Source organism: Podarcis gaigeae (assembly GCF_964106915.1).
Source record: "Podarcis gaigeae genome assembly, chromosome: 9".
NCBI classification, from domain to species: domain Eukaryota; kingdom Metazoa; phylum Chordata; class Lepidosauria; order Squamata; family Lacertidae; genus Podarcis; species Podarcis gaigeae.
Genome location: NC_139685.1, coordinates 11,470,122 through 11,497,437, shown reverse-complemented (window position 1 = coordinate 11,497,437; position 27,316 = coordinate 11,470,122). Strand labels below are relative to the sequence as shown.

The 27,316-nt window shown below is 42.7% G+C and overlaps 1 protein-coding gene and 1 long non-coding RNA gene across 8 annotated transcripts in view; one reads left to right on the top strand and one right to left on the bottom strand.

Annotated features, from left to right (window-relative positions):
* The window catches only part of LOC310852192, a 405,418-nt gene that overhangs the window by 199,453 nt on the left and 178,649 nt on the right, over positions 1–27,316 (top strand). The gene's annotated exons all lie outside the window — the stretch shown is intronic.
* LOC310852117 (cytosolic beta-glucosidase-like) overlaps positions 26,248–27,316 on the bottom strand; it is a 107,836-nt gene continuing 106,767 nt past the window's right edge. For 3 of the 7 annotated variants that reach the window (XM_083755019.1, XM_083755020.1, XM_083755021.1), the window contains exon 6: positions 26,248–26,652. In XM_083755019.1, coding sequence (XP_083611145.1) covers positions 26,447–26,652 — 206 coding nt within the window. In that variant the 3' untranslated portion in view covers positions 26,248–26,446. The remainder of the gene's footprint in view (positions 26,653–27,316) is intronic. The other 4 variants (XM_083755022.1, XR_014567987.1, XR_014567988.1 and 1 more) reach the window with 4 other exon arrangements.

The following is a 27,316-nucleotide window of genomic DNA, read 5'->3' as shown; positions in this document are numbered from 1 at the left end:
TAAAAAAGCAACTGTACCAAAAGAAATTTTTGTGAAAATTAGAAATATATTTTGGGGAGTGCTTAATTTTGTCCTCACCCAAGGCACCTTATTAACCTAAGTCTGCCTCTGAATGGGGGAAGGGCTAGTTTGCTCATCTTCACTCTCCACATGGAAGACAAATGCCTGAATAGGGTCATTCACTGGAAGGTACCCAGCACCACAAATGTAGAAATCAAATAAAACTATGTATCAAACATGCTTAAGTAATTCAACTGAGTAATTAATTAATGTATGGATTCTGTAAGTTGCTTACTATTATCAGGTTGTTTTTTTGTCATAACAGCATTAATCGTTCTAGCATCTTTCCCACAAGGAGATGCCAAGCACAGTGCTGTGGGTCTCCTTACACAAATAAATGGCCATACCTCACTCAATAGAGCCAACATGGTGTAGTGGTTAAGAGCGGTGGACTCATAACCTGGTGAACCGGGTTCACGTCTCCGCTCCTCCACATGCAGCTGCTGGGTGACCTTGGGCCAGTCACACTTCTCTGAAGTCTCTCAGCCTCACTCACCTCACAGAGTGTTTGTTGTAGGAGAGGAAGGGAAAGGAGATAATTAGCTGCTTTGAGACTCCTTAAAGGGAGTGAAAGGCGGGATATCAAGTCCAAACTCCTCGATACATCATGCATTCTGCATGCAATAGGCAGAGGGAGAGTAAAAAGAGAGAAAAAGGGGGAAAGGTATAAGATAGCTGAACCCCCTTGACTAACAGTCCTTTCATGTGCGGCTTCTAACCATGTTATCTGGTATTACACTGCTAATGAACATGTTGCTCTCACACTGTAACCCTAACGCAGTCTATCAGAGCACATAACATGCTCTCTGTTTCATTACTGCTTAATTCCAGAATAAATGTTGCCGTCACTCTTTTATAGAGTTATGAACAGTGCCTTTATTTACTCGGAGAGTGCAATTTTCTCACATTTGACAGACCATTGCTCATGCTTTTCATTGTCATGGTGTTAGTGAAATGTAGCGTAAGCTTTAAATTTTCAACCAGTGTCCAATCAATAAGAAGATCCTACCATCCGAATAATGCCATGATATTTGACCAAAATCTATTCAACTGGTTCGTTCCTTGCGACTTACAAATGCCATCACCCTCAAAATGAACACAGCTTTGTGCTGTGACATGAGTTTCCCCTCACACCGACCCGGTTTGATTCAACGCTTCTAATGAATATATTTCAAAATGAGGTAGCCGATTAAATAAATTTTATGTGCCGTATCAAAACAGTCATATTAACATTATTTGTGACAGCAGAGTTCTGAGTAAATTACAGGGAACTTACATATGCAGTACATTTAGCAAGAATAGGGGTTTTCAAAGAGCATAAATCTTGGGAGATGTCTACATGCCACAGGAATGATATGTAGACTTTCTTCTCCATATTTCTATGACAGGAACAAAACGTGTGTCGTGGCATGGTTTTCAAATGCATCAAATTAGTATCCAAACCAGAATTTATTGCGAATGCAATAGCTTAGGAAAGCAACGGACTGTAAACTGTCATAAAAGGCACCTATATCTCTGAGTCCCTAGGTGCCCAATATGACAAGACGATGATTATGCATTCTGCTGTTCGTGGCTATTTTTCCTTCAGCCATATTGTTTAATTTGCGGACTGGCTTGAGCAATGAAATTCTCCCTCCTGCAAGATGTCTCCATTAATAAAACAGAAGCAGCTTCTGAGAAGAAAGCCAGCCTGTAGCTTGCTAGGCATGTCACACATTACCTGATAATAACAAAATGGTGGGCTGTTTGACCCTGCAGCATGGTCTAGCTCACTTTCCATATAACTCCTAAACCAATTAAGTGGGAGGACGTGGAAAGACCCACCCATGTGCTTACATGCTCACGAACATTTAGAGCATCATTATCGAAATGCATTGTCACTCATGCATACAGTGGAACCTCTACTTACAACCATAATCCATTCCAAAGGTGCAGTCATAACTAGAAATGTACGTAAGTAGAGGAGCACTTTTCCATAGAAAGTAATGGAAAAGTGAATTGATCCATTCTAGACGATGAAAAACACCCCCTAAAACAGCAATTTAACACGGATTTTACTTTCTAATGAGACCATCGATCCATAAAATGAAGGCAATAATCAATGTACAGTCATACCTCGGGTTGAATGTGCTTCAGGTTGAGTGTTTTCAAGTTACGCTCCGCGGCAGCCCAGAAGTAAAGGAGCTCGTTACTTCCGGGTTTCGCCGCTGGCGCAGGCACAGGCACTCAAAATGACATCAACTGCAAGTGCGGAAGTGGGAAAACGCGACCCATGCATGCGCAGGCGACCAATCGCGTCTTATGTTCTATTCAGGATGCGAACGGGGCTCTGGAACGGATCCCATTCGCATCCCAAGGTACCACTGTACTGTACTATAAAATAAATAAGACAGTATTGTAGATGGGGGAAAAAACATTTTTTTCCCCTTACGTGCACTGAGGGTAGGTGGGCTTACCTGGCTACAAGCTGGGGGTGGGTCAAGGGGCAGTAAAGAGCTAATTCACTTTGGCCATGGTCACTTTTTCTTCTTGCCAGGCCAGGTTCTTCTCCGGACTTCCTCAGGTTAGTTCCTTGGCGGGGTTTGGGGCTGCAATGCGCCCTGCTGTGCCTCTTGCAGGCAGCACCTCTTCCACAGCTTCTGGTGGGATGGGGGCCCTCTCCCTGGGAGCAGAGGCCCCAGTGCTGGCCTGCAGCCAGCCGGGTGAGCTCCGGGCTGCTGGCAAGGCCTCTGTTCATATCTAGTGGAAAGTTCCTAAGTCGAAGCACCTACTGAAAGTCGTAACTGGAATCGTACGTAAGTAGAGTCATACGTAAGTCGAGGTTCCACTGTACTTTCCATGCATTACTAATTTTTATTACACATTCTTAAAGATTTGCAATACATATAATCAGTAAGCACACCTCAAAGTATATGCCTTGTGAAATCCAGATTATGTGTTGTAATGATAAAGTTAGAGGGTTGCCATGGACTCCAATCACTTTATGCCATCTTATACGTTTGATCACTTTTGCCCTTTAAGCAGTTCTCTTGGTTTTAGCAAGACACTCTTCCAAAGTTTGTGTGCATGCCTTTTGAGTTTTCCATCAATATTTCTGCATTATTCATATTTTGGAAGCAGTAGGAATTACAGTATAAGGGGAAAACTTAGTGCAGCTGGAATTTTTCCTTATTGTGAGTTATTGTGAGCTTTTTCCTATTTAAAACATATAATCCTGGTGAATTGCAGTATTTATTTGATTTCATGTATGAATCACTGTAAAACCTCTCACAATAAAAACATGAATAAAAACCATTACAAATTATTCAACATATAAAAATCCTGTACATGATGTTATAGATTTTTGGGAGGGAGGGGCACCCACCCGGGCACCCACCCAAACTCTAGTAAAGGTAAAGGGACCCCTGACCATTAGGTCCAGTCGTGGACAACTCTGGGGTTGCAGCATTCATCTCACTTTACTGGCTGAGGGAGCCAGCGTACAGCTTCCGGGTCATGTGGCCAGCATGACTAAGCCGCTTCTGGAGAAACCAGAGCAGCGCACGGAAACGCCGTTTACCTTCCCAGCAGAGCGGTACCCATTTATCTACTTGCACTGCGTGCTTTAGAACTGCTAGGTTTGCAGGAGCTGGGACCGAGCAATGGGAGCTCACTCCGTCGCGGTGATTCAAACCGCCAACCTTCTGATCAGCAAGCCCTAGGCTCTATGGTTTAGACCACAGTGCCACCCGCGTCCCTACCCAAACTCTAGAAATTAATAAATGGAAGGATTTTGATTAACTGGGATATGGATGAAAGTGCAAGCTGAAGAACTGTGCCACACAAGGAATCCCAGGGCTGACTTATGGAAACCAGCCTGGCTGGCCTAGCAAAGAGCAAATCTGTTAACATGACAAAAAGTGTTCATGGGCCATCAATGAGGAATCCTTTGGCCTGGGGAGACAGATGTTGCCATGGTGATGGGGTGTGTGTCTGATGCCTTGGACTCCATGGCTGAACTGCTGTAGGGGACAAGCCCCTCTTGAAATGACCATGCTGTAAGATCTGGAACCCCTCCATGCAGACTGATGGTGTAAGGAAAAAGGGTAAAGGACCCCTGGGCGGTTAAGTCCAGTCAAAGGTGTCTATGGGGTGTGGCGCTCATCTCACTTTCTAGCTGAGGGAGCCAGCGTTTTTCCCCATAAAGTTTTCCAAGTCATATAGCTAGCATGACTAAACCGCTTCTGGCACAACAGGACACCATGACAGAAACCAGACCACACAGAAACGCTGTTTACCTTCCTGCTGAAGCAGTGCCTATTTATCTACTTGCACTGGTGTGCTTTCGAACTGCTAGGTTGGCAGGAGCTGGGACAGAGCAATGGGAGCTCACTCCGTTGCAGGGATTCAAACCACTGACCTTCCAATCGGCATGCCCAAGAGGTTTGGACCACAGCACCACCCGCGTTACTGATGGTGTGAATAGGTGGATAGACCATATTTCTTAAAGTGACAACAGTCATCACCGTGTCTCAGACAGACCCTGGGTGAGTGCCTGGAACCCCATGGACTCTTGCTACCACTCGGCAGACAAAGGGGAAGGCACCTGACTTTTGTAACAATATACATACAGAGGTAAAAGTCTCCACTTAAAAGGCTTGTTGAAAAGGGAAGGTCTTCAATAAGTGCTGAAAAGATAATAGAGATGGTGCCCATCTAACATGCAACAGGAAAAAGTCAAAAAGGGTAAGTGCCACCAAAGACCCAATTCCGATATCATACAGACAAATTCCTGACAAGATGGTATCTGTAGGGGCCCTCTCCTACAGAGTGCATTAACCATTTGTGTATCTAATGCAATTAGATGCAATTGGGTATCTAATGACCTTTTATGTGTCTTGGTTCTTGGTAGCTAACTGACAGCCAATGTAATTGTTTTAGCACCAGTGTAACATGGCAATGAGAATCTGCCCCAGTTAAGTTGCTGCATTTTCCACCAGCTGCAGCTTCTGCAACAACCTCAAGGGTAAAGGTAATGGTAAAGGACCCCTGGATGGTTAAGTCCAGTCAAAGGCGATTATGGGATGTGGCGCTTATCTTGCTTTCAGGCCGAGGGAGCCGGCGTTTGTCCACAGACAGCTTTCCGGGTCATGTGGCCAGCAGGACTAAACCGCTTCTGGCACAACAGAACACTGTGACGGAAACCAGAGTGCACGGAAATGCCATTTACCTTCCTGCCGCAGCAGTGCCTATTTATCTACTTGCACTGGTGTGCTTTCAAACTGCTAGGTTGGCAGGAGCTGGGACAGAGCAACAGGAGCTCACCTTGTTGCAGGGATTCGAACCATCAACCTTCTGATTGGCAAGTCCAAGAGGCTCAGTGGTTTAGACCACAGTGCCACCCGCGTCCCACCTAGAGCACATTTCAGTAAACTTGGAGGTTACCAAAACAAAAAAAATTCCTTCCAGTAGCACCTTAAAGACCAACTAAGTCAGTTCTTGGTATGAGCTTTCGTGTGCATGCACACTTCTTCAGATACACTGGTGTGCATGCACACGAAAGCTCATACCAAGAACTGACTTAGTTGGTCTTTAAGGTGCTACTGGAAGGAATTTTTTTTGTTTTGACTATGGCAGACCAACACGGCTACCTATCTGTAATTGGAGGTTACCAGTGCATGGTTGACAGTGGTCAGGCTGTCCCAGTCCAGAACTGGCCATGGCTGCCTTAACAGCTGAGGTTGGCAAAAGCTACTCCTAGCTACTGGGTGGTATTTGACACAGCTTTACTGAGAGCAGACCCACTCAAATATCTTCACATATCTCTACACTAAAGGCCCATAGTAAAGGTTTTGCCACCACAATTCAGGGAAAGAGCTCATTTCCCTACCTGCCAGCTATCTTCTGCGCCTGATTCCTTCTAACATGATCTAAGGTGTCTTTTGTCTTTCAATAAAGGTGATCCTAACAGGATTAAATGCAATAGAGAGTCAATAAGGGAGAAGCTAATGGCAGGCTTTATTATAAGAGAATGGTTTATCAGAACATATAGGATTTGGAAGGCTTTCAGAGGCCCATTCTAGTGTTAAAAAGAAAAAAGAAATCACAAGAAAAAATATTCTGTCAGATCCACCCTCTCTGTACTTCTGACAGCGCAAGCAAATCAGTTCATGGCCCATTAAAGTAATAAGAGCCCAATATTATATTTTATGAGTAAATATACATTTACACGAAAATCAAAGACTATGAGGTAGACTTGCCATCAGAAGTCTTATTGCTGCTAGAGAGCGGGATAAAATACACTCAGTTCTGCCAAGCACTCTGGCTTTAATACACAAAAGTATGCAAAATCATCTGCAGGGAGGAAAAAAAGCTTGAGGTTTGGTGCCCAGAAAGGCAGCTCCTAAATCAAAGTTCTTGCTAGCGATAACATCTAGCACAGGGGCTTTTACAGGGCTGTCTCCGTATGTGCAAGGAGCCCATCCTGAAAAGGTCATCATTTATAAATAATAATAATAAAAGCTTCTTTCCCATCGGCGAGGAAAACAATCGAGTAGTATCAGCTTCTGGAGAGAGAAATTGCAGGCCACTCGGACAGTGTTGGATATAGACATTAGAAAAATGCTGCAACGAGAAAAACGGGGCTCCCGCTGCAGCGATGATAGACGTATTGGTGCTGGTATGATTATAGCTGCACTTTTAAGAGACAGTGTCTGTGAGGGATTCTAGTGCCTTGAGAAGGAACTCCGTGAAAGATCCTAGTGAGGGCTGCGTTTTCCTCTGGTGTAGAAGAGTGTACAATGTCAGCATCTGGGATTGGAAGGAGGCATGGGAGTGCTGAACTGGCTGTGGGTAGTCCTAGGGGCATGCATTGAATTTGCAAAAAATAATAATCCTAAACCCGAGGGACAGATTTGGGGTTTGCCCAAGTTGATGCTTGGTATCTCCAAAGCACTCTGAATTAAAGTGGTTTTTCCAAAGCGATCAGGGTGGTTCAGACACTGAAACAACTGTGAAGACAATGCATTGTCAGAGATGGGCAGAGGAGGAATGGTGGAGAAGAGGAAGACAGTACAGTGGTACCTCGGGTTAAGAACTTAATTCGTTCTGGAGGTCTTTTCTTTTCTTTTTTCTTTTTTCTTTTTTGTTAGAGCGTTTATTAATTTTCCAATAAAAAACATCCAATTAACATATCAAATCACAATCCAATAAAATAATAAAAAAATCAAATTGTCTTCCAAATTATAATCTTAATTTTGCGACTTCTCACAGTCTGAATTCTGAAGCATTTCCAAATCTCAGTCCTGCCTCTCATCAATGTTTTCATAATTCCATATCACGATTTTATCTGGAGGTCTGTTCTTAACCTGAAACTATTCTTAACCTGAAGCACCACTTCAGCTAATGGGGCCTCCTGCTGCCACTGCACCACTGCTGCATGATTTCCGTTCTCATCCTGTAGCAAAGTTCTTAACCCGAGGTACTATTTCTGGGTTAGCGGAGTCTGTAACCTGAAGCGTATTTAACCTGAAGCGTCTGTAACCCAAGGTACCACTGTATAGATTTACAACAGGGGTTTGCAGGAGATCACAGCTCAGAGGCAGATGAAAAGAAAAGTTGGGAAGTAATGAGAGTTCATTGGCTGAGGGAGCCAATGACCCACAGCGCCACCCGCGTCCCTGTGGGAAACTATAGGGACTTATAAAATATTAATTGTTGTTTAGAGCATTATTTCATATATTCTTCTAAAGGAAAAATCTGAGGAGCGACATCCTTTTTATTAATATTAAAAATGAAGTTTTAAGTGCAAAAAAACTTAATGGGCATTCTCAGTGTGAAGAATTAACAAAAAAAAGGAACAAATTATTGAGTTGGGCTATCATCAGTGAAAGTTTAAAATTATATCTAAGACCACATACATTTTTATATTAAAGAGCTATGCATGTAAAAATGGGCATTAGCACTTGGTTCACAAAAGGCAGGCAATAATTGGAAAAGGTTCTTTTAGGTTCTTTTCTTTGACACTGGATTTAAGGCAGCTGCAGTATATAATTATGCATATCTGGTATTTAATTCCACAGAGAATGGGATTTATAACGCATCTCAGCTTAGATGCCGGGAATACCATACGAGCAATGCCAGCTTTGTGCATATGTAGCTGCATTGACCAATGGTGAAAAAACTGGAGAGGCTAAAGTGCTACAAATTATTGCTGATACAACTGGCAATTACTGAATCTTTGAGAGAGAGAAATCTGATGTATATAAACATACGACTTAGGGAAAATCTGTTTGTGGCAGTGAAGATCGTAGAAACTAAGAATTGGAAATCTAATGACCCATTCCATACTATAGACTGCCTCAGTAAATCTTTCTTTTATAGTGAAAATTGAAAAATAAACTGGATTTACATCTATGAAATAGGCATGGGAATGAATTTTTGCAGAAATGTGTACATATTAAATACTATAGTATATACCGGACACCATAATAGGCAATCGGACTAATGTTTTGTTTCCTGTTTGGTAATGTATTCTCTTAAATAAATGGGATTAGGATTAGACAAATTCATGGAAAAGAGACCATAATTGTGTATTCAATGGCAACTGCAGCAAGTGTAGTCTATAATATCATGCTCTGCTGATGAACTTCCAGAAAAAGATTGAGAAAGAATGTAGTCTGATCCTTTGCTTGTTTATTTGAGGTGCATTCCACTGTACTAAGGGACGCGGGTGGCGCTGTGGGTTAAACCACAGAGTCTAGGACTTGCCGATCAGAAGGTCGGTGGTTCGAATCCTCGCGACATGGTGAGCTCCTGTTGCTTGGTCCCTGTTCCTGCCAACCTAGTTTGAAAGCACGTCAAAGTGCAAGTGGATAAATAGGTACTGCTCCGGCGGGAAGGTAAACAGCGTTTCCTTGTGCTGCTCTGGTTCGCCAGAAGCGACTTAGTCATGCTGGCCACATGACCCGGAAGCTGTACGCTGGCTCCCTCTGCCAATAAAGCGAGATGAGCGCCGCAACCCCAGAGTCATCCGCGACTGGACCTAACAGTCAGGGGTCCCTTTACCCTTTACCTTAAAGAAAAATACCTAAACTTAGCCACGGAAACGTACAGTATTATAATCTGAATGTGACTTGTTTGCTTGACAAAAGGCCGGCACCCCCTCCAGGACAGAGCTTGAGGACCCGTTTTTGGGTCGACTTTTTCTTCCCTTGAGGGTAAACCTGTCAGGGGCCAGATGTCGACAGTCGGCATAGGAGTTCAGCCGCAAGTGAGGGAACACCACCACCCCAACTTGATTCTACATTAGTAGGGCTACCAGGCCAGGAAAGATTTCTTTGGGATTGTATTTGGTTCATTGGCAGCCAGTTAGCCATTCCTGACCTCAGTGCAGGGGGTGGCGGCGTTTACAGTGTTTCTGTACTCTCATTTTAGACCGATCGCTCCACTTTTTGTATATTGGCTGGTTTGAGCCGTTGCTTTTCTAAATTTTCTGGGGGGTTTTCTTGACTATGATAATCTTCATATTTCTGCTTTGGTAACTGCTGTAACACTGTTTGTCAATGGAGTGTGGAGGAGGTAGAATGTGTAAAGCCATCACACCCCTGTATATGAGAAAGGGCTTCTTTTCTAACCCCTTTTTTTGTGTAAAATTCACATATATTTTGCCCTCGGTCTGACAAAACATAATTGCATGCTGGAAAAAAAAGTCTCGTGCAGCAGAAGATAGCAACAACTCCATTTTCCAAGGTACTCCCTAAGCTAATTTTGTGGAAATACCACATCTCATGTGGGAAATTCAAAATATTTCCCAGATTATTTCCCTCCACCTCTTTCGAAAGAACTTGTTTCATTTTCTTGTAGCATGTTAATAACCAGCATAAAGTACTAACACTTATTTACTCAAATTTCACTCAGAAGCTTCATTTGAACTCCTCCAAGATTATCACACACATTAAGCTTTTGAAATAATTAAATTTCACCAACTTTATTATTTCCTCACACTCTCTTTTTCTAGGAAGTTTTTCACAGTTCGTGATATGAATTATAGCACTCTAAGGGCAATTACATGCTAACGTATTGGCAATTGTAACTGAATCTGGTACTCCAGGTGAAGTATATACCTGATAATTAGAGACTATTAATTCTGTTTTGTTAGATTTATCACCTGTGCCTCTGGTAATGAAGCACAGATTTCTGTTTGCCTTGGGCTTTTAACACATGACTTTAAGCAACAGCTTTTCGCAAACAGATTTTCATTATATTTACTGACCAATATGTCAAAAATTAGTTTGAAGAATGGGTTAATTATGCATACACAATGTTGTTACTCCTTTAGAGTTAGAAAAAAGTTAATGGGGAAAACTGCTAGCCTACTTTTGAAAAAAAAGGAGCATTTTTGGATTGCCAACATTTTTCACATTTATAACCTCTGAAAATTGTACAGGTTCCTCTTAGGACAGCTTGTAAACCTTACAATTCTTTTATTGAAAAGCTTTGGCTCAGTCCATATGTTTCCACTTAGTTATGAATACTTTAATTTTTCTCTCTCTCTCTCCTCTCTCTCTCCTGTACAATTCATACAAACAGACTTCAGGACCTATGTGACCGCAAAGCCTATTCCAAAAGATGATAATGTTTTACCATTTATCTGCCGATTTTGACATCTGCCATAGGCCGATTCTCATATATATCTTCTGTAAACTTGTCCATTTCTGACAGCTCAAGGGACTTTATCAACCATTCATGGAGAGTAAGAGGTTTAGGTTCCTTTCAAGGTCTGCCCGAAAAAAATGTTGCTGCGACCATAGTAAATTCCCCCAAATTGGGGATGTAGTAATAACATTTTAAAAGGCTATTACAGGATCCAAAACAAATATACTATTATGAATTGGGGAGGGCAGTGGCGGAGCTTGGGGTCTCAGATTTCAGCAGCGCCCTGTGCTATGCCAATATCTGGCACCCTAAATTCTGAATTTAGTAAATGATAGAATTTAGCTAATATTTGGCATATTAAGGGAAGATGCCGGGTGCAGTATAATAATATAGGCTGAGCCAGTTGTCCTGTTCAGGAGATCGGCTAACATGTAAAAGGTAAAGGACCCCTGACAGGTAAGTCTAGTTGTGTATGACTCTGGGGTTGCAGCGTTCATCTCGCTTTACTGGCCAAGGGAGCCGACGTTTTTCTGCAGACAGTTTTTCCGGGTGATGTGGCCAGCATGACTAAGCCGCTTCTGGCGAAACCAGAGAAGCGCACAGAAATGCCATTTACCTTCCCGCTGGAGCGGTACCTATTTATCTACTTGCACTCTGACATGCTTTCGAACTGAGCAATGGGACCTCACCCCGTCACGGGGATTCGAACCACCGACCTTTCAACTGGCAAGCCCAAGAGGGGTCCAGAGCAGAATGCAGCCATGATCCCCAGTCTCTCTGAGCAGCCTCTCCCAGACAGCGAGTTCTTCCCCTCCCTTCTTCTTTCCCCAAACCCTTGCTCCAAACACAATTCAATCCTTGTGTTAAAAGGGCATCACACCCGCTGTAACCCTGGCAACTTCCCCCTTTCAGCTTTGCTATTGTCTTTTGCTAACTAACATACAGCCGGGGAAGGAACGCCACCCATTTCCTGTCTGACACTGAATGTGCCACCTTTTGTCGGGGTAATGATCTTGCTATCACCTGTCTTTGTTCTTTGGTGGGGCTGTGGTCTAAACCACTGACCGAGCTTGGCGAAGCAATGGGGAGAACAACAATAGACACTCTTGGGGTCTAATGTTCTGCACTCCTTCCATAAAACTCAGGTGTAAATATGTGTAAATAAGCCATATTTCTTAAAGACACCAATCTCTGCCGTGCTTCATACCAAAGGAACACAAATCCTAGTTAGGTGCCGAGACCCCTGGAATTTTGCTTCTGTTCAGGGTGGGGTGAACAATACAGTTCGCAGTTTGCGAATGAGTTCCCAATATTTGTATCTATTGGATATTTGTATCCAATAGATATGTGCAAATTTACCATTCCACCAGATGTGGAAAACATCTGTCCTGGAGATCTTACTTTTCCACCATTTAAAAATTGTGACTGACATGTTGAGCAGTTGAACACGGAAGCATTCCTTTATATTGTATCTGTTGTAGGCTTAGGGAGAGTAACTTAACTGAACAGCACCAATCCCTTTTGCAACTGAAATTCAAAGTCCCTTTTCCATTGAGTTTGGACTTTTTCCCTCTTGTGGCAATACACTGATGTAGAAACTTTTTATAATAAATATTTAGGCTTCTCACAAATGTTTTTGCTGCTCCTAAGTGAAGAAGTGAAACTTTGTTTGTGACATGGTGAATTTATGACAATGGTGATGATACTGCATTTTGTGTGTTTATGTGATTTATTTTTTGTTGAAAGTACCCTTTTATCTTTTCTCAAAATTCCTCAAATGCTTTACCAGAGCCGGAACTTCCACGTTCATCTCGAATTTCCATTGGAGTGAAATATTGCAGTGTTGTAGTTTAGTCGTTTAGTCGTGTCCGACTCTTCGTGACCCCATGGACCAGAGAACGCCAGGCACCTCTGTCCTCCATTGCCTCCCGCAGTTTGGTCAAACTCATGCTGGTAACCTCGAAAACACTATCCAACCATCTCTTCCTCTGCCGTCCCCTTCTCCTTGTGCCCTCCATCTTTCCCAACATCAGGGTCTTCTCCAGGGAGTCTTCTCTTCTCATGAGGTGGCCAAAGTACTGGAGCCTCAGCTTCACAATCTGTCCTTCCAGTGAGCACTCAGGGTTGATTTCCTTCAGTATGGAGAGGTTTGATCTTCTTGCAGTCCATGGGACTCTCAAGAGTCTCCTCCAGCACCATAATTCAAAAGCATCAATTCATTGGCGATCAGCCTTCTTTATGGTCCAGCTCTCACTTCCATACATCACTACTGGGAAAACCATAGCTTTAACTATACGAACCTTTGTTGGCAAGGTGATGTCTCTACTTCTCAAGATGCTGTCTAGGCCTGTCATTGCCCTTCTCCCAAGAAGCAGGCGTCTTTTAATTTCGTGGCTGCTGTCACCATCTGCAGTGAATATTGCAGTGAAACTGAGTTAAATATAAGCTTGTTCAATTTATAATAGAACCAATTCACACTTTACTTTTTGAGGTGGTCAGTCTGTATACCATGGCTATTTTATTTGGTTATACTCATGTTCTGTTTATGTAGCCAAACCAGTAAACACCAGAGTTTGTCCTGACTGAGAAAATGCATCTTGCTGGCCCAATCCAAATGTTTACCTGAACATTTACCACATCAGAAAGTAACCGGCACTTTGGCTCCTGAGCAAATGCAGATTACAATTCATTTTCCTTCGTTGCTGCATATCTCTTCAGGTTCATTTGACTTGTTCATTTGTGAAGCTCACAACAGCTGACTGGACTTTCTGTCTAGGCTTAGACCTGTGAATAAGCTAAATTAGATTGCTGCACACTTCACTGCTGCGCAACTATTCTATTCTGTCATAATTGCCATCCAGTTTAACTGTAAGGGCAAATTCAGAATTGTCAAGTTTCTAACACCGTAATCCTATACTCACTTACCAGAGAATACGTTCCACTGAGCTCAGTGGGTCTTTCTTCTGACTGTACCAGCTGATTAGACATTCTCAAAAAAAAAAGAAGGTGGAAAATTATATGGTTTATAATTATAAAATTGTTTAGTAGAGTGATTTGAAACTTCAGAGTAGGAGTGGCAAGTTTGAGAGTGGTTCTTGCCAAATTTGGGGTGGAGACAAATCAATGTATAGAGGAGAGGTCCAAAAAATATCTACATGGTGCCTAGGGAACAGCTTGCACCTTAATATCAGCAAGACAAAGGAGATGGTGTTGGAATTTTGGAGGAAGAGAGGAGAACTAGCTCTGCTGTACACTGGGGAGGGCTGTGTGGAGAGAGTCTCTTCCTTTAAATTCCTAGGAGTTTATCTCAGTGAAGACCTTACTTGGAAAATCAATACAACCCAGGTGGTTAAGGAAGCCCAACAGAGACTCCATCTTCTCAGAGTATTGCAAAAGAACAATGCCAATCAACATTTGATGATCTCCTTCTACCGGTCAACAATAGAAAGTGTCCTTTCATACTGCATCACGGTGTAGTACGCTGGTTTGACATCAGCTGATAGGAAGTGCCTACAGAGGGTGGTGAATACAGCACAATATATTATGGGCTGTCCCGTGAATCCACTGGATGACATCGCAGAAGAACATTGCCTCAGGAGAGTGAGGAAAATTCTCAGGGATGATTCGCACCCTGGCCGGCACTTTCTTGATTTCCTGCCCTTGGGCAGAAGATATAGAAGCATCATTAGTCGCACCAACAGGGTAAAGAACAGCTTCTATCCGTGGGCTGTTAGGCTGCTGAATGAAAAGATAACAACAGGGCCACTGACTTTCGAGTTTGGTGGGTGTGCGTCAGTAAACGAGGGGAATTAAGACTAAGAGAGCTAAATGGGGGGTGCTCGTGTAATCTCAATGTATACAAGTTATACAAGTGACAATAAAGTATTTCAATTATTTTTAAAGGATAAGAAATTGTTTGTTTGGGTGTTCATGAAAGACACCAGTATGTTGGAAAGTGGTCTGCACTGACTTTGTTGGGGTAGTTTTTCCTGAAATAATTGCCCACATGTACTGTGTCTTTAGAGAAACAGTTTGTTGTGTTAGGTCAACGGGAATGTCTAGTATGTGCTTTTGTCTAAGGGTAGTACAACATGTTTGCAGTTTTTATTAAAAATGCATTTTTCTGGCCAGTGTTTGCCAGTTGGCTTGCTTATTCTGCAGTTGCTAGGAAACTTGTTTCCAGATCATCTCAGTTTCTGAAAGTATTAGAGGCCTGTTGCTGCTGGGCAAGACATTCACAAACAAGGCCTCAGCCCCGAAGAGCTTACAGCCCAAGAGCTTCAAAGTCAGGTGCAAAAGGAATCAGGGAAAAGAAATCACAGAAATCAGTAAAAATAATTTAAGTCAGGGAAAGGGCAAAATAGGCCATGGAACCACCATGGCAACCAATGAACTGGTTATTATAGGCAAAGAAGCAGAAGCAATCAGTAAAATTTGGCAACCCTATTAAAAAGCATGGTTTTTTTGGGGGAGGGGGGTGTTGGCAATCTTTATTTCAATCTTTATTTCACTTAATAAATTTGTCACTTAGTAGGCATAAGATAAGTTCCATGTGAATTCTTGCCCTTCTAAATGGTGTGTGATTTCTTATTAATGAGGATATTTCTTCCTTTATTTTTCCACTGAATTTCTCATTTTCAATTTCAATTTGCCTGAGGAGAGTTGGTAGGCGCAGCCTCCTCAAAACATAATCAAATTCAATTAATAATAATAATAAACTTTTTGGCTTAACATGTGCTCACTCAAGCTCTAGATTCTGTGAAATTGCAGCTGTAAAAGGGATGAGCCCTACATTCTTTCAGAGATGTAGATGCTGTATGGCCTCCTATTCTGGGGTTTGTTCTAGCTTCACCACTACTTTGGAACTGGGTGGCTTTCTGTGGTGGACCTAAACCTCAGCCTTGTCTGTTTGCTACAATACAAATATGGATTATATGCAAATGTGTATGTCATTCCACATGGCAAGTAACCAACTGCCAACCATATAGAATAATAGAGTTGGAATTTAGATATACAATGGTACCTCGGGTTAAGTACTTAATTCGTTCCGGAGGTCCGTACTTAACCTGAAACTGTTCTTAACCTGAAGCACCACTTTAGCTAATGGGGCCTCCCGCTGCCACCGCGCCGCCAGAGCACGATTTCTGTTCTCATCCTGAAGCAATGTTCATAACCTGAAGCACTATTTCTGGGTTAGCAGAGTCTGTAACCTGAAGTGCATGTAACCTGAAGCGTATGTAACCCAAGGTACCACTGTACCACACAGAAGGAGCACAGAATGAGTTCCCCTTGCTTTTCCTCACATTGTAAAAACACGTAAACGTAATAGGCCGTATAGTAACAGTTACAAAGCTATTTACTCGAAACTACTTTTCAAAAATTAGATACAGCTTCTTATAATGCCAGAATCAACATCGTGACATAATATATTAAAATGTAGCTTTCCAGTTGACCACCAAGTACAGTATGTACAAAACCCAAGTCCTATATTGTCAGTGCCGTAATACATTCTTTTCTAATTTCCAAAGAACCTGGCACTGATGACAAGGATTCCTAGATAGTCCCCTGTTTCACCCAAAGGGGCTTCATCAGCTGTGCAGGGTTCTAAATCATATAAACATAGACACTTTGTAATATAATACCTACACAAATTCCAAAGTAACATACAAAGATATAAAAAATGTACATACTGGTACTATATCAGTTCCTCCCTTAAAGAGGGATTGCGGTGAGACCTGGAAAACCGACACCCTGTGTTGTGGGTGGGTACGACTGGTCAGCCACCACACCCGACTGGTAGGTCCCTCGAAGCTGGGTATAATCTGGCCAATGGGACACAGTTCAAATGGTTCGAGGGACCTATTAATGCCCATGCATGTGACCCAGAGCTTCCTCTTTTGGCGCCTGCATTCGGAACACCTGCCCATCTCTCCCTACTTTTAGGGCTTGTTGCGCTAGACCTTGCTATGCCGTCGTGTGTCATCTGTCATTGGGACAGGGGCACAGCAGGAATTTTCCCCACTTGGCTGTTGCCATTTAGGTTTCACCTGCCACGTAGCAAATCATCACAACTTGTAAGGTTGCAGATAGGCTCTGGTTCAGGTGATAGGGATGGGAGAACGCTCTCGCCATCCATATGTGAAGGGTATTCCGTTAAAGGAATCTGGGGACTTGATGGTTTGGTCAACCCCTGTGAGAGGGTTGTGCCCATGCCTGAATCCAGGGGGGCATTTGGGTGGCAGAGTTAGCCCATTCCTGGCTTTCCGCTTATCCAGGTGTTCACCCTTGGCTGACCTATGCTGGAACCCTGGGTCAGCGCTACCTTCATGGCAGGGAGCTAGTCGAACCAGAGCCTATGCAACCACTCGCTTTCTGTAATCAATAAAGTTGTGGCCTAAATTCTGCCAAAAACCAAGCCTAAAATTTTAGTCAAGTGTGAATTTATTTAGGGGAGAGGTTTCTGGGTCTAAACATCCAAATAAAATAGCTACATGGAGCTTATTCATCAGTGCCAGGTTCTTTCGTTTGCCAACCCAATCATCTTCATTAGACACTTAGAAGATTATTTCATGCCACTCTTCTAAGCAATATGACAGACAGAAAAATACAAGAGAAGATGAAGAAATTGTTACTATACGGCCTATTACGTTTACGTGTTTTTTCTATTGGATTTGCGTAATATAGGCATTCTGGTGGTTTTTGGTTTTCTCACATTGTGCCATCTGGTAAATTGAGGTAACCACCTAAGGTGAGAGGTACTGAGGAGCAGTAGCCCTCTGTCTGTTCTGCCCAACCTGCCCCAGGCAACCATCCCCCTCTGTGTATGCAACATGGTTATGTATGCAACATATGGTTATGTGTGCAACTGTTCTGTTCCCTCTAAGTTTGCCTGCTATCCTCGGTTGCAGTGGAGGACACTATCCTGTCTCCAGTGCCAATGTAGTCAACTTCTGCACATGGAATGTAGAAAGGCCACAATCTTGTCCTTCAAGAAAGCAAAATACAGTAGTACCTCGGGTTACAGATGCTTCAAGTTACAGACGCTTCAGGTTACAGACTCCGCTGACCCAAAAATAGTACCTCAGGCGGAGAACTTTGCTTCAGGGTGAGAACAGAAATTGTGCGGCGGAGGCAGTGGGAGGCCCCATTAGCTAAAGCCGTACCTCAGGTTAAGAACAGTTTCAGGTTAAGAACGGACCTCCAGAACGAACTAAGTCCTTAACCCGAGGTACCACTGTATCTAGAGTTAGGTCTGGGAAAAGTTATATATTGCTGAAGGTAATATGATATTGTTGGGTAGATGATATCATTTGGTCCAGTTACCAGAAGACAATGCAAACATCTGGAGGGCACCATTTTAACTGTCGGGGTAATTGGCAGCAGGCAGGGCGGGCGACCAGGCCAACGGCGTTGTACGTGCCAGCCCATTCCTCTCATCTGCGTGCTCCTCTTGGGATCCATCAATCTTCTTCCCCGACGAGATTCTGTGACTCATGTCCAGAGACACTGAGCACACATTAGCAGAGAAACAACATCAGCAGAAGCCAGGCTCTAGGGTGTGAGTAGTAAGCTACTTTATTTATATACAAAATCAGGACAAAGGAAAACGTGACTCCTCTCCTACTTGCTCTCAGAGAGAAGAGAGAACACAAAAGCAATACAGAACGGAACTTCCGTTCACAAGACTCCAACAATCAGTGCTGGAATGTAAAACACAGACATGTGATTAAAACAATCCCACACGTCTGCACAGCGGGGGAATGGAATACCAACATTAGCTACCTCTGTCCTTGGCTATGGGTTAAACCAGTGATGGCCAAACTTGGCCCTCCAGCTGTTTTGGTACTACAACTCCCATCATCCCTAGCTAACAGGACCAGTGGTCAGGGATGATGGGAATTGTAGTCCCAAAACAGCTGGAGGACCAGGTTTGGCCACCACTGGGTTAAACCTTACCAAGGCACTCCTAAGCACCTGCTGATGAATGCATTATATTTTTATGGGGGGAAATCTCCATGACATTACTTTTCCCCTGAGTGTTTTTCTGTGGTTTAAATATGTCCTGGTAGTGAAATTCACAGGGACACGGGTGGCACTGTGGTCTAAACCACTGAGCCTAGGGCTTGCTGATCAGAAGGTTGGCGGTTCGAATCCCCACGACGAGGTGAACTCCCATTGCTCGGTCCCAGCTCCTGCCCACCTAGCAGTTTGAAAGCACGTCAAAGTACAAGTAGACGGGAAGGTAAACGGCGTTTCCGTGCGCTGCTCTGGTTTGCCAGAAGTAGCTTAGTCATGCTGGCCACATGACCCGGAAAAACTGTCAGCAGACAAACATCGGCTCCCCTGGCCAGTAAAGTGAGATGAGCGCCGCAACCCCAGAGTTGTCCGCAACTGGACCTAACAGTCAGGGGTACCTTTACCTAGTGAAATTCACACTAAGTTCCTGCGTTGGGGAAGCACTGCTTTGTCTTCCCAAACACAGGAGCTTAATGTGGAGAAAGGACTCCTAGCTTCTGGACTAGAGATCCTTCTGAAGTTCGACTTTACACATGTCACCTCGCCAAGATAAATTAAGTGTGTGTGCGCGCGCGCGCGCGCGTCATTTGATATCGCATTTCAACTGATCTCAAATACACTGGTGGAGCTCCTAAGGTGCCTCCATTGTTCGAAAGTCGCATCACAGTGGACCCAAGTCAGTAATCAAGGATGCAATTAAGCTTGTGCATTATGCTTACCTGAGGAAAGATTTGGATGCCCTTCAAAAGTTCAAATGCTGAGAGCCTTAGGCCCTACTCACTCAGCAGGCCTAAACAGACCCTACACATGGTCAGATGTCTCCATCTATTGGATTTAACACCTATCAGCTGGAGCATCCAAAGCAATCCCTTTCTCAGTGTGCTGCCATCTGCCTCCTTGTTTACCCTCTGGAAGCTCCTGGAATCTTCTCCCAGCTGCAAAGAATCCCCCTGGTTGCAGAAATGTGCTTGTTCCCCTTTCTCTGTTGCAAAAATGATCTAAGTGCTGCCAGAAGTTAATCTTTTTTCTTGGCATCTGTGGCTACCTGCTACTGTCACATGGAGGCTTCTGACCATAGAGAGAATCTACGCAGGCCTGCTTTGTGAACTAGTCTCTGGCTACAGTTTTGGTTACTTGCTGTGTGAAATGCAAATTGAACATGAACAGATTCCCTTAAACTTTTACTAAAAAGCAATTTAGTAAACAAGAACACTTTTGGATGTGAATTTCAGAGGTGCTAATTCCTATTATCAAATGAGATAGGAGAACAGATGTAGGTGTTCCTGAGGTTTTTCTTTAACAAAAACAAGTTCGAAAGCACACCTACTCTGTTGTACTCTGATGACCTTCTAGACTAATATGTACAGTACCTATGGATTTTAAGTATAATTAACCACTTCCAATTCAGTATTTAACAGCTTCAAGTTCTGTTTCTTTGATGGTCAAAAGCTAATCAATCTTGTCCTCAAATGCTAATACAAGCAATTAAAAATAACATTAATTGAAATACTGCAGGGGCTGGGTGGATTTTTTTTTCCAATTTAACCTCATGGCAACACTAATTTACAGTGCTAATTAGTGAATTGCCCTTTGTATTATAAAACTTTGGAAGAGAGAGTTGTCCTTTAAAGCCCAACAGAGAAGTGCATATGGTCACTGCACTTTCAATGGGTTTGTATGCCAGATTTGGAATATTTATTTCACCTGATAGACCAAATGTACTGGAGTATATTATTTACAGTGAGAATTAATACTGCTTTGCAGAGAAAATGTATAGCCCATTTGTACCATGGTAAAACATATAAATATGCCCACTAGGATAAATAATATTCTACCCAGTGTCCTAATTAAAAGAGAGAAAACCTTTCGATCTTGGATGACAATTTAAGAGGATAAAGTGAATTATAAATATACACTCTAATGTCTCAGGCAGGAGGACTGCTAAAAAATACAAATGAAATAAAACCGCAAACATAAATTAATTTAAAAGTTGTGCAATTTAAGGCTCTTTACAGTGCAATTAGTTACTAACAATTAGTATACAAAAGAACCCCAAATAGATTTTACAATCCTACATATATGTTTGCATGTTTACTTTTTCTTCATTATCAGTTGGATGCAACTCGGCTGTTTAATGCTTCACTCCAGAGCAGCTGACAGTATTTTCATTGCCAAAAATTACCTGCAAACAAACATGAAAGGCATCCAGAAATCAAGTTGCTTTTGATATAGGAAGAGAAGAGTGCATAATTATTATATTATGGTCTACATCAGGCATGTCCAAAGTCTATTTCATGGACCTAATCCAACTCGCTGGTCAGTTTAATCCGGCCCCTAAGGCAGTTTATTTCCTGGGGTAACAACAACTTTGGGGTAAAATCACAAAGAAAGCTCAACAACTTCAATCCTTAAAAAACGGCCAAAAACTTTGGTTGGCCCTTTGGTCGGCCCTCACAACCCTTCACTTCATCAAATCTGGCCCTCTTTGAAAAAAGTTTGGACACCACTGGTCTACACAGATAAGAAATCTGGATTTTTCATTAACAGATATATGCCAGGGGTATACTCAGTTTACTGACCTAAATGCACCCCACAGTGGTGAGCGAGGAAGAGCAAGTGAGCCCAACAGCAGGCATGCCAATTCTCAGTGGCCAAGGTGTCTTCAGCTCCCTCAATATTTGTTGAAAGGGGGCCAGGCCCTCTTGACGTTTAGGGGGCAGAGGAAGCCGAGCATTGACTGAGCCAAGTGTGGCACAGCTTCAGTGTCTGGTTGCTCCAGAACACTTGGCCTCATCCAGATGACGCAATGACACACACATTGCTGGGACACCTCAATCTTGATGACAACCCATGAGATGTTTGAACGTGGCTATCGTACCTCCTCTTTATCTCTTCTTTTCCAGGCTAAACATCCCCTACTCCCTCAACCACTCCTCATAAGGCAAATGGGTTTCCAGACCTTTGGTCATCTTGGTTGCCCTCCTCTGCACATGTTCCAGCTTGTCATTATCCTTCTTAAATTGTGGTGCCCAGAACTGGGGACAGAATAGGTAAAGGTAAAGGTATCCCTGACCATTAGATCCAGTCGTGACCAACTCTGGGGTTGCGGCGTTCATCTTGCTTTATTGGCTGAGGGAGCCGGCGTACAGCTTCCGGGTCATGTGGCCAGCATGACTAAGCCGCTTCTGACAAACCAGAGCACCACACAGAAACACCGTTTACCTTCCCGCCAGAGCGGTACCTATTTATCTACTTGCACTTTGATGTGCTTTCGAACTGCTAGGTTGGCAGGAGCAGGGACCGAGCAACGGGAGCTCCTTCTGATCGGCAAGTCCTAGGCTCTATGGTTTAACCCACAGCGCCACCCGCGGGGGACAGAATAGAATGATGCTATTACTTCCCGTAATCTGGACATTACACTTCTGCTGATGCAGCCTAGAATAGCGTTCGCATTTTTCGATGCTGCATGAAGGCATGCATGAATGCTGCTGGATGGCGTCTCTGCAAACCCAGACCTACACCTGATGTGTCCATATGACACAAGGCCTTCTACACAAGGCATGTCCACAGTTTCCACCACAAACTCAAATTCCACCGGTCTAATATCCTTACTGCTTCAAGATTGTCTCAAGAGCACCTGGACAAAAATTGTCTATCAAAAACTTCCCTCTTGTGGTTTATCACCACAACAGCCACTCACTTTTCATTTTAGCAAAATCTAATTTGTTAGCGCCTAAATGATATTGAGCATCAGAACAACTAGGCCACAATAAGGAAATTTTGCCCATGGTATGACTATTTTCCATCTTCCCATTTCAACTCTCTGGCACCCTATCTGCCTAACCTAGCAATATAGGTGTGCTTTTACTCTCGCAAGATTGAATGTATTGCCCTTGGCTTGAGGGACAATTCCAACAGATTCCTTCCGTCTTGTACTCCTTATAAAGACTTGAAGAATGAGATTATCACCCCTCTTTTATTGTCCATTCTGGGTCACCCAGCCACTGCCCCAGTGTTCTTTCTCTTGGCAGTTCAAGATGAACAGTTGACAGCAAAGGTTGCAAGGGTAATTTTTAGCTGGGGTAATCAAAGTAAGATCCACTATTTGACTATTGATTCAAAACCCCAAAACGTATTTTATATAATTGACTTTTTATTTCTATTCTTTGTACATCGTATTGTTGTTTTATTGCTATGGCTGATGGCTGATGCAAATAAAGATTCATTCATTCATTCTGCCACAAAATAACTGACCACCATGTGGCTGATGTGCTTACTGTGTTCTCCTCTAATATTGCTCTAAATATTCTCCTGTCTCCAAAACCCCATCCTGGGTTGTCTTTCTTGGTGACTCTGAAGTGTTTCAGAATACTGGAAGATTCTGATGGAAAGTTTGCAACTGGCGTGTTTCGTGTTGGGATAATACGTAATCGATGAACATAAGATCCTTGCTCATTAAACAATACTCTCTTCTGTAAAATAAGAGTATTGTTCTTTGGAGAATAATGGAAATTATACACGAGCGTGCGCATAAACTCTCTTAGTACAAACCAGGAGCTGCCACGTTCTCTCTTAATTCTTCCGCCAATACAACATGTCAAAGGCAGTGAAAGGAAATCTTAATCCCAGCAGAGCACCTTGATGTACCATTTGCACAGGTAAAGGAGATGTGGAGTTTACACAAAACAGAGGAACAAAGCCAAGCAATCTTATACACTTTAGACTTCTAGCCTTTTGTGAACAGCTGCAGAATGTAAGCAGCGAAAATTTTTTTAAAAGCATTTTTTAAAAATAAAAAAAAAATCTAAGCAATCAGCAGTGTGTATTCCCCCCCCCCCTTTTTTTATCTCGGAAAGATTTAACACTTTTTAAGATTACTTTTCCTATTGTGAAAGCTCCCTTTGTATACAGAGCCTTTCAAACTCTTTTTCTCCCATTGTTGGCACAGGAAGGTGGGGTGGTGCGAGAGATCTATTGTTGCCACAGGACTTTTTTCTTTGACTTTGCCTCTGTGAGCAGCTGGGAGGGGTGGGGTGAAAGAAGGTCCTTTCTCAGTGCGCAAGGCTTTCCTCTGAGCTTTTGGCCCAGCCCTCAGCACCGTACCCACCCTATCCTAAAAAGCAAGTCTGTGGCCTTTACTGCACCAATCTCACCACTCTGCTCACAGACCCAATGCCTTCTTCTTCCAGGCTAACCGCTGACATGAGGACGTGGCGCTGCAGTTATTCTGCAATTGCTGTGAACCAAGTTCTGATCAAAATGACATTTGCTTGAGAGCAACTTAAATAGCTCCCAGGCAGTATATTCACGCTCTCCTTGTTGCTCCCTCGCAATGAGGCACTTAACAAAAGCATTAGCTCTGAACAGAACTCATTTGCTAGCAATTTGTACTAGCGAGGCCTCGGGAGGTACACCTCTGAGGCCCGGTTTGTTCCTTTTCTCTACCTTATTCCTTAGAGGCAAACATATGCTTCTCGCACCTTCCAATTCTTAACTATTTAATGTGGCATTGTCGGGGAGGTATGTATTCTGTCTTCCTGCAGGAGCACAGGGAAAGCATTGCAAAAGTCAGCTTCCTAAGAACCTCTGCTTGCTTGCTTGCTTGCTTGCTTGCTTGCTTGCTTGCTTGCTTGCTTTTTTTAACTCCAGCATGTTTCCAGCCCTTGTGTCTGGCAAAAAATATGCTTGTAACCGAGTGCTGAAATCTCAGAAATCTGAATTTTTGCTAGCTGGGAACGGTTTCCAGAGGTTGGGCTGAGGTTTCAGTGTTCCACATGCCTCCTTGCCCCTAGGCATGGTCAATGAAATCACAGTAAGATGCAAAATGTATGAGGTTTTTTTAATCTGCAAAACAGATTATGTGAATTCAAGAAATTCTGCAAAATTGCATTATATAGCTCACAGAATTCTTTTTTGGGGGAGGCAGGCATTAAAACTGGATCATCTGGGGTTAGGAACAAGTTAATCTGTCCATTTTGGGTTTTCTCAGTGTCTCACTTTTCCAGTTCTGTTCAGTTCTCCACAATTCCATCGCAGTTTGCGATTTCTTTTTTTAAAAATCCTCACGAAAACTCACCAGTATTTTAGTGCAAATTTCTCCTGATATACACATTTTTCTAAGTTATTTTCACTAATATATGCATTTTTGTGTACATAATTTGTTTAAACTAATTTATAAAACAGATTTTATATATATATATAGTTTTAATTCTACCAATATTTAGTTGGATTTTAATCTATAAACTGCCTTTAGTCTCGTCAGGGAAAAAGGTGGCATATGAATAAATTATTATTATTATTATTATTATTATTATTATTATTATTATTAGGCTGGAGAACTGTACCGCAAAATTCAAAGCTGTGCAAATTTCAAAGGATGGTTGATTCGGTTCATGTACTGTTTCAGAAAATATTAATTAAGTAGGTTTGCCTTTAAATTTAAACTAAATCAAATTTCCCCCCAACCCCTAGCTTGAGCAAAGATTTGTTTTTTAAAGAGTTCTCTTCATATAGCACCCGTTTAATTTACATGGACAAGTTGCTTGCTTTTGCCTATTGAATTTCTGCCCAGTGCAATAGGCCAGGAAGCTCTCTCCATTCAGGAAAATGCAGAGCACTTAATAGGATGTTTCATTGGTAAGGCATTAGTTAGCTTATCTTAGTACCAGAACCTAAAACTGACAAATACATACAGTAATTCTGTAGTTCTGAAAAAGTGTGCTCTTCAGGAATCTGGCTGTGTATAAGTAGACAGATACTGAACAGTCCACCAAATGTGCTTCCTCTATGTCAGGCAAGCAGATGGCCAAGAAAATGAATAAGCATCAAACTATCCCATTCATTTTGATAGGAGAGAGGAAAGAGTAGCTCATTTGTGTGTGTTTCTAATGCAGCTTCTTTGGCTGCGACTCCCAAACATGTGCCCACATGATAGCAACCCAACATTTGGTGCTGTATAGAGACATCACCTTGCCAACAAAGGTCCGTATAGTTAAAGCTATGGTTTTCCCAGTAGTGATGTATGGAAGTGAGAGCTGGACCATAAAGAAGGCTGATCGCTGAAGAATTGATGCCTTTAAATTATGGTGCTGGAGGAGACTCTTGAGAGTCCCATGGACTGCAAGAAGATCAAACCTCTCCATTCTGAAAGAAATCAGCCCTGAGTGCTCACTGGAAGCTGAGACTCCAGTACTTTGGCCACCTCATGAGAAGAGAAGACTCCCTGGAAAAGACCCTGATGTTGGGAAAGATGGATAGCACAAGGAGAAGGGGACGACAGAGGGCGAGATGGTTGGACAGTGTTCTCGAAGCTACCAGCATGAGTTTGACCAAACTGTGGGAGGCAGTGGAAGACAGGAGTGCCTGGCGTGCTCTGGTCCATGGGGTCACGAAGAGTCGGACACCACTAAACGACTAAACAACAACAACAACAATATATGACCTCACTCTCTGAATCCCTTAAGTCAAAAGTACAGAAAATATTAATATTAAGTACAGAAAATATTAATACATTGTACTGTATTTATTTATTTAATTTGTATTTATTTATTTTAAACTCAAACTTTAAAGTGTTATAGGTTCCACTTCCCCTTTCTGCATAGTTATTGCTCTGATTTCTGCTTCTGCTTTTTGAGAAATAGTTATTGAAAATCAAAATTCAGCTTGGTTTATTTTTGACAATTTCACGGCATGTGCCTCTCTTGTAAGTGGCCAACGTTTATTATTAACACAGTTGTCAACCATGTGATTTCATCAGTCCATTGTTGGCAATAACTTTGGCGTATTCAATGGCCGATTTGTAAGGAGCTCGAGGGAGAGCCGGATTTTCGAAGTCCACATGGAAGAGTCCAAAGCGAGATCTGTATCCGCAAGTCCACTCAAAGTTGTCCAAAAGGGACCACACAAAGTAGCCTTTCAGTTTCACACCATCAACGTAGATTGCTGATATGGGAAAAAAAGGGAAGAAACCATGTTTATAGATTTCATTCAAATCCACAGAACTCAAGGGGCCCTGCATACACCCACAAATCCAGGTATTGACCAGACACCTCTGAAGCTTAGGGCTGGATCTATACAGCTATAAAAAAACGCTATGAAACGCTATGAAAAAAAAGTTATAAAAGCTCACAATGGAAATTTGCATAACATATATGTAGGCCTGACCCATATGCTAGTTCCCAAAACTTTAAGTATCCTGTCAACATACACTGCAGTTTTACGCACACAGTGACTACGCAAGTGTTATCTGGTAGAGCATTATCCTGTTTCTTCCTCCCACTGGTTTGCAACTGTTTGCGTGTCAAGGTCCCCAAGCCACCCCAATAACTCACACATCACACATCAAATTTTGTTTAAGGCTTTTGGCATGATTTTGGCCACAACTTTATTTAAATACAGTGGTCCTCGCTAGACGAAAAGAATTCGTTCCGCGATTCTCTTCGTCTAGCGGTTTTTTCGTCTTGCGAAGCAAGCCCATTGACAGCTTAGCGGATTAGCGCTACAGCTGTCTAGCGGCTTCTAGCGATCAGCTGTTAAGCGGCTTATCAGCGGAAAAGCTGATAAGCGGCTTAGCGGCTTAGGAAAAGGGCGGAAAAAGCGGGAAAAA